At 52.4% G+C, this 8,171-nt stretch overlaps 1 protein-coding gene across 3 annotated transcripts in view; it reads right to left on the bottom strand.

The window, feature by feature from the left end:
• Positions 1 to 6,342: 6,342 nt before the first annotated feature.
• The window catches only part of BABAM2 (BRISC and BRCA1 A complex member 2), a 441,510-nt gene continuing 439,681 nt past the window's right edge, over positions 6,343 to 8,171 (bottom strand). For 2 of the 3 annotated variants that reach the window (XM_007470862.1, XM_007470863.1), the window contains one exon: positions 6,343 to 6,789. In XM_007470862.1, the coding sequence (XP_007470924.1) occupies positions 6,726 to 6,789 (64 nt within the window). In that variant the 3' untranslated portion in view covers positions 6,343 to 6,725. The remainder of the gene's footprint in view (positions 6,790 to 8,171) is intronic. The other variant, XM_007470864.1, reaches the window with a different exon arrangement.

Below are 8,171 nucleotides of genomic sequence, written 5' to 3'. Positions count from 1 at the left end.
AAAGGAAAGGAAAGGAAGCAGTGAAAAGAAGGCAAGGAGCAGCCTGCATCGGACCTAAAAGGCACTAGCATCAAAGACACCTCGTGGGGCTTCCCTGGTGGCGCAGTGGTTGGGAGTCCGCCCGCCGATGTGGGGGACGCGGGTTCGTGCCCCGGTCCGGGAAGATCCCACATGCCGCGGAGCGGCTGGGCCCGTGAGCCATGGCCGCTGAGCCTGCGCGTCCGGAGCCTGTGCTCCGTGGTGGGAGAGGCCACAGCAGTGAGAGGCCCGCGTACCGCAAAAAACAAACAAACAAAAAGCCTTGCCTGAGCACGTACTCTGCCAGCGCTGGTTCGGATTCACTGAGTCCTCTGCCAGGCCCAGGACACAGGTAGCTGCCCCATTTGCTTGCAGGGTAGGAAACTGAGGTCAAGCGGCTTGCTCAACTTTACGCCTCCAGTAAGTGGTGGAGGCGGGACTTGACCCAGGCCAGCTGGCTCCAGAGCCCGCAGGGCCTCAACTCCTGACAAGCCAATTAGCCCAGGGCTCGGTTTCATCCACGCGAGGCTCCAGCCTGGAGAGAGCTCTGGGAGGGGTTGCTCCCTGGTGGCTGCCGGCGGCTGATCAGCCAGCAGCTGGAGTGGGCGAGGGTGCGGGCCACCAGTCCTGGGAGGCTGGGGTGACAGCAGGCGAGGCAAGGGGGTGCCCCAGAGGGCAGCCTGGGTCTCAGTGAGGGCGGAAAGCAGGGAGAGGGCTGGACTGGGCAACCCGCCGGCCCATGCAGGCTGAGAGCTGTGGTGCGGAGTTGCGGTAAGGTGTCCTCCCCCAACCTCTGCCTGCGCTGAGTCCCGGGAGCGGGCACCGAGGCAGGCTAAGCAGCATCGGGTCATCTGTAAAGCCCCCCTGTGTGCGTGGGTGGGTGCTTCGAGGTGGAATGCGTCTCCCCTCAGGGCAAGCTGGCCGTGTCAGTGACCCCTGCCCCAGATCTCGTGTCCCCAGGCATGACACCAGCCTTCATTCAGCTGGGCTATAAAATGAACCCAAGGTAAAACCCCCTCCACGAACCTACTGCAACTTACGCACCCGAATGACTCGAAATCCCTTCAAAATTTCCCCTGGGGAGGTGGACGACATTGCCTTCCTCAAATGATTCTGTACTTCTCAGGAACTGCCATCAGAGCCCTGAGGCCTCCCTTTGGCTCTCTCTCTGCAGCGGTGGCCTGTCCTACTGCTCTGAAGGGTCAGAGGACCAAGAAGGCAATGACTGCAAAGGACCCGGAACAGGGCCTGGAATATCACTCACGGTGCTCAAGAGGGCAGCCGTCACTATTAACATCCACCCACCACCTAATTTCTAGAGGCGCCTGGTACCCTCCTAGCTTCTACTCTTTTGGCACCTGCCCACATAGTCACAGGTCTCCGGGAGCTGGGAGTCCCATTCTGTGGCAGAAATGTGATCATAGAGTCGAAAGGGATGAATTTTTATGAGTGGCTCCTAAACCAGCTCAAAGGGCAGATTCCAAAGAGGACCTGGAATGAGGAGACCTCTGTAGAGGGACTCTGCTCTCTGGGGGCTTCAAAGAAGGGGACGGTGGGCTCTGTTCTGGAGGAGCAAGTGTCTGGCCCACGCCATCTGGCTCATTCCAAGATGGTACCAAGGCAGCTGGCCCAGAGCAGGGAGGGCCATGCTGGTCATTCCTGGCTTGCTTGTGGGGCTACTTTTACTGCCATCATTAGTCATAATTTATCATGACCCCAAGCATGACCTTGCAGGCTTGTAAAGTGTGGCTCTGTGAAGGGGATCAGAGAATGAAGGAGCCAACATGGGAACCCTGGAGAAAGAAAACATGAGTTACGTTAGGAAATAACCTTTGGAGTTACTGCATATTTAACCTGGAGTCAGTCGTGGATCCTGCTGTCTTTGGTAATACCTTCCTTTGGTAATTTTCCCTAATGATCAGAACAACTATTTTCGTCTTGTTTTTCCCAGATGTTAGGCCATTATTTCAACCAAGCGTGTGTTGGACTTTAACCTGAGAATATGGCACAAGCTTTGAAGTCAGATTGTTTTTAAAACTGCGGGCTGGCCCTGGCTCGACCATCTGAAAATCAACTGGTATTTATGTATATTTAGACAGCCACATAGCTAGACCTATCCGCATCTACAAAGACTGCTTCAAAGTATCTTAGTTGGGGACACAGACACACAGAACTGCTGTGTGAAGCCTGGCCTTGGAACCAGCATCTGACCTTGGCCAGTCCCAACCACCCCAAGCCCCTCTCCTCCTGGGGAAAATAGCAAAAACAAGTATATGAATGTCTTATACAGGGCTCTGTATACAGCAGATGCTCAATAAATATCTCTTTATTTGGAGAAGCTGGGAAAAGGAAGTAGAAAGAAACAGAGAGACCTGAGTTCACCTCCTTTGTGTAATAAGGAAGGGGATGGAAAGGGAGAGATAGAGGGAAAGGGAGGGAAAGTAGATATGATGGATGAATAAGGAAATATACCCATTCCCTGTCCGTGGGTAAGTTATTTAACTTCTTTGAGGCTTAGTTTCTTTATCTATAAGATGGGGATAATAACACCTACCTCACTTAGTTGTTACGAGGATTAGAAAAGTAGCTAGTATGGAATGTCATTCATAGCTCACTAGGGGCAGGGATCACTGTTACCACCACTCAGTACCCTGCGTCTATCACATGTCTGGTCTACTCTCCTGACTTTTACTCTCCTAGCAGTGCCATGAGCACCAAAGATGCATAAACATAAAGGTGATGTTTCTTCTCTTGTTTTCATTTCAAAAAGCACCAATGAATTAATCACAATGCCATTAACAGAACTCGAAGTCACGTTACCATTAGATGCTGTTCTTAACATTCACGTTAAGAACTGTGGCACAGGCCAGTCCCCATGAACTGGGGCAGGTTCTGGGCTTGCTCTATTTATAGGCCCAAGCAAGAGGCAAACCGAATGTGGTCATTTCTCTGGCTAGGCTGTAACTCCAAAACAGGGGTCTGTAGCTGTCAGGAACTGAAACTGAGTCAGAAGCAAAAGTGGCTTGTGCGGCTCTAGATTTTCCTGCCTATGGGGAGGCGGGAGGCCAGACAAAGAAGCAGGTCACTGTGAGAGGCTGAGGACCTGCCGAGAGTTCAAGCAAGACGAGCGTGGGGCAGAGGTGGAGGGAGCTCTCATGGATACACCTAACCCCTCGTTCGTTAAAATCAAGATGACATCACTTTGTTTTCCTAGTCACACAGACAGGGTCACTCTTCCAAAGGGGGCATATTCATTGGCAGGACTTTTTAACAGGGGCATTCTGCCTTTTTACGAAAAGGCCAAAGTCAACATCAGAAAATCCTTTTTCTGGTCTGCAATAATAACAGCCACTGTTTAGCAAATGTTTCTATGCGCCAAGCTCTGTACTTTGTGCTTTATATACTTTTCTTATTTAATTCTCACAACCCTGGGAGGCAGATGGTATTTATTCCCATTTTACAGATGAGGAAAACAAAACTCAGTGAGATTAAGTAAAGATCCACACTGGAGCCCGCTCACCCCAACAGAGGCTCCCACCACTCCACTCTCCCTACTCTTCCCAAGCCTGCATCCAGTGACCTCATGTTGGGAGCTTGGAATTGGTCATGGTGGGAGCATTTACACCATGGAAATCGGCAAACAATACAAACCAGCCCCCTCCTTCTATTTCCCTTCTTTTTTAAACTGCTGAAGAACTGCTCATTAAATATTTACCAGCCACTAAGTGGGCAGAACCAGGATTCAAATACAAGTCTCTCTCCTCCTCAAGCCCACCCTCTTTCCAGTTCATCCCCAGGAGAAAACGAGCTCTCTCTCTCTCTCTAACAAAGCACCATCTCCCTATTGTCAGTGGGTCCTCAGGAAACCGAGAGGCTGGGAGAAGGCTGAACACTGGCTGCCCCGGTCTCTTATGCTTCCTCCCCGGCCCCCCAGGAGATGCCCTGATGCAGCCATTAGTAGTAAACACTCATAACATCTGAGTCCTTTTCCTTGTCTGTGCTGAGCTAAGGATTCAACTGAAATTACAAGGGCCGAGAAAGCTGGAGACAGGATTTACAAGGTAATAATAATGTGCTGTCGTATATGGCACTTTTGATCTTCAAAGCATTTTATAGCCATTTACTAATTAGTCCTGGGCTGCACTCTGTGCGTGGGTACAATGCTCAGCGATGGGCTGAACTAGCAAGAAGTGTTTAAAAAATACACAGGTGACTGTCGCCCATTTACAAGTGCCGCTTGCTTCTGTTGCTGTTGTGGGTAGAGATAAAAATCTCAAAAACACTTCTGAGTCCCTGGCATTTGAAATATGAAGTGGCTATTGTCACCTTCTGTTCTTTGGTTCCGCATAAGAAAATGAGCCCAAATCTTCCCCCTGTGCTAGGGGGGCTGAAAGTCTTTTTAAAAATCATATAATCTCCATGCTCACAAACCTACACATAGTACATCATCCTTCACTAGAGAAGAAAGAAGTCTCAGTTTGTTTACTAGAGTCATGGACGAACGTGAGAAGCGGTACTGGATCTGGAGCTGGGAGCCCGGGCTGAGTCCTGACTCTGGCACTGACTGGCTGGTGATCATGGTTAACTCACTTAACCTCTCTGATCTTGCTTCCTCATCTGTGGAACAGGGGTGACCTTCCTCGCTTACTTCACAGGTCTGCTGCAGAGATGTGCTGAGATAAAGTGCAGGACAGCACTTCTGGTTGGATTGGGCCTGCTTCCCAGACGTGCAGGCTACCGTTGACAATCTGGCCAGCCTGAGCCATCTGGACCCCAAGTGACTGACAGGGGCAGGAGGGCCACTCCCAGGTTACACTGCCCAATACTGGCCGCTGTCACTGAGGACCGGCGATTTGAAATGCCAGGGGTCCAGGCCACGTGACCTCACCCCGCCCCACAGCTGCCAACCACCCCCGCCTAGAACTGGAGCTGGAAACCCTTACTGGGGTAGGCAGCTGGCCAGGGTCAGAAGAGACTCCAGCATGGTTGCGACCACGTGCTCAACAGAATCACCTGGGGAGTTTTATCAAAATCTGGACGCCCAAGCCCCAGCTAATGAGACATGATCCAGCGGGCCTGCAGCGGGGCCCTGAGCAGCAGCTTTTTAGAAAGCTCGCCGGGTGGTTCTGGCTACACGGAGAAGTGACTTACTCAGGGTCACACCGCCAGCTGACGGCAAAGCTACGGCGCCGACGCACGACACTGGACTGCTGTCATGGGAATTCCCAAGGTTTCAAGGCAAAGTACTCAAGTGGTGAAAGATCGTAGAGGTGGGCAGTCCTTCGGCTGGAAGCCAAGCTGGGAGGTCCGTTCTACCTGTTCTCCCACCTCCTGAGAACATTCCTGGGTGCTGGAGAATACAGGATGGAGGGGTACACTCACTGGCCCCCAAAAGGGACCCAAGCTGGCTCCCTTTCAGGCTGACGCGGTGAAACTGAGCTCCACCAACCACAAGAGGAGCTCAGGGAAGAGTGAGAGGCTGGGTTCCACCTGTGTGGGCCCTACAGTGGGAGAGAGGCAGGTGGGCTGAAGAGCACAGCCCACTCAGCCTGCTGGCTTCTCTCGCCTCCGTGCCGAGGTCCCACTTCCCTGTGTCGAAAGCCCTCAGGGTGGAACGCTGCTAAACTAAACTAGACCTTGTCAAGCGGGCAAGTTGGCTGTGGCCAGCCTGGGTGTAAGTTGAGGGAAGTTGTGTGATGGCTCCCAACTCCCAGGTTTGCCCTAATTTGCGGGGAGAGTTTCTTTAGCTCGTGGGCCTTAGTTCTCGCCTCTGACACTGAAGAGAGTAGCAGGGGAGAGGGGTTGGGGGTGGAAACAAGATGACTTCTGAAACCCCGCCTGGCTCTGATAATCCATAAATTTAGGGAAGATGGAGCTTGCTCAGGGTACCTCCCCCGGCTCCGTCCCCGGACGGCTGTGGAGCTGGCAGACCTGAGCCCAGCGATCACCCACGGGACCCAACCTGTGTCTTTCAGGTATAATTCGCAGAGTGCTTCGTCAGCCCAAACAACTCTCCCATCAGCCTCGGGAGGAGGGATGGAGAGAGGGATGGATTCCTTGACGCATTCAGCAACCTTTAACGACTGCCTCCTGGGTCAGGATGGGCTCTGTACACGGCACACACACAGGGGCCTGGAGATGGATGGGGGAGCGGCGTTTGACGCTGGCACCCAATTGTTCCCGAGCTCTGGCCTAGGGCCCAGCTGGGTAGGTGGCTGAAACCTTGCCAGTTGGTCAGACTCATTCAGGCAGCACCTTTCCAATGAGGGACTGTCCAAATGGGAAAGGTTGGGTGTGAAACACACACGCACAAGGCGCTAGTTCCAGGGGGAAAGAAAAGAGCAAATGGGTGTTTTATCTGAAAACTTAAAAGAGGTCTCAGAGACGAAGGCTTTGGAATCAGGGTGTGTGCATTTATGATGCCTTACGTTCCCTGGAAAAATAAGAGCATCCTGATTTGTGACTTTATTTCTTCCAACTGAGAAGTATACTGAAGGAAACAAAGAGGGGGCAACCAGAGGTGGGGGCTCTGGGACCCAGGTGCCCGCCAGCCAGCTCAAGTGTGGGTTCCAGTCGGGGCGCAAAGCTGCTGTGTGAGTGAAATGCTGCCGTGAAGACATTCCAATGGCTTCCAGGAAGCGGCCATATGTGCTGACACGCATGTGGACAGAGCAGTCTGGCTGGCCACCTCTCAAGACTGGTGTTTCCTAGAGCTTTCCATTGGCAAACGCTGCCTCCTGGAACTGAGGGACAAAGGTTTTGAAATAAGCCCTGGTGGGAAAGGGGGAGAAAAAAAATTGTGGTTAGCACAAACATCTTGAAAATTAAAAAAAGTGCAACTCAGAGCTTTCAACCTAACTCGGAACAGTTGTTATTTATTGTTTATGCATCTTGGATTGGGTTTTCCTTCCCTGCTGATGCAAAGCCCTCTGGATTTTTCCAAGGGAGGTCCATACAGTTCACTACCGTGCTATCTCTCATGGATATTTAAAGGGCCTATACTCGGACCTTCCCAGCTGCCAATTCCTATTAGACATCAGGACTCGGGTTCCGTCTGCCCTTCCCCAGGTCAAAGCCAAGGGTCCAAGCTACAAGCCAGAGAGTGATCAAGCCAACCACCCTGTCGTTTTCGTGATCTGAAATATCAACGAGGTTGCACTTTTACTCAGGTGGATGTTTGACTTCATATAGACAGAGAGGGATTTCTAAGTGATCCACGGCCTCCATTCGTTGGCAGATGTATTTGTAGTTCGATCTACTGGAAAGAAAGCCAGGCTGGGTATCAGGAGAACGTTCCCTGGTCAGCCACAGACTAGTGACAGGGTCTGGGGCAGACCGTTTGGCTTTTCCGGCAACCAGGTTCGAATCTGGAGAAGCGGGCTCTCTGTCAAACGGCAGGAGAGGGGCACATGCCATGCTGACTGTGCCTGGCACTGCCTGAGGTGCCAAGGGTTGTGAGATGACCCAGATGTGGCACCTACCATGCAGGTGATCTCAGTTTAGAGAAGGAGCAGACATAAGAAATACCAACTGCGGTGGTGAGGGCATTTATGGCGATGCCATGAGGCACCAGCCTCGGGCAACCAGTGAAGGAGGCGGTGAGGTGGCCATTTTACAGGTGTTCGAGGCAAAAGACACAGCAGGAGCAGAGGCCTGGGGGCATGCGAGGGCTTGTCAGGAGCTGGGAACTAAACACTCTTCCAGAAGAGAAAGGGTGAGGTAGAAAGCAGAGGGAGAGGAAGCCGCAGAGGTTGTGGTGGGCACCGCGTGTGCCTGCCAGGCTTCCCTCCCGCACACCTGATGCCCGTGAGATCAGAGCAGTCACACCGGACTTATCCAGAAGTGGCTCACCTGGACCTGTGACTTGAGCTAGGAAGAGCCACCAAGACACCTGTCACCATCAGTACCACAAAGGCCTCAGTACCTCACCCACGTCTATGCTATTTAGGAGATGGTTCTAATAAGCTTGGCGCTCCAGGCTCCCAGGAGGTCAGAAGCCCCACATTAGGAGTCGGGGAGCTAACTTAAAGGCAGAGGGCAGACCTGCTGAAGCTGCGAGAGGCAACAAGGCGAAACCCATCTGTGAGAAGAGAGCAGAGAACTGCTCAGCAGTCATGAAACTCAAAAGGGTGGTTCATTGTCGGCGGTTCAGC

This window comes from Lipotes vexillifer, unplaced genomic scaffold, assembly GCF_000442215.2.
Source record: "Lipotes vexillifer unplaced genomic scaffold, Lipotes_vexillifer_v1.1 scaffold717, whole genome shotgun sequence".
Lineage (NCBI taxonomy): Eukaryota > Metazoa > Chordata > Mammalia > Artiodactyla > Lipotidae > Lipotes > Lipotes vexillifer.
Note: the sequence above shows the minus strand (reverse complement) of the source record. Positions and strands in the feature narration are given on the sequence as shown.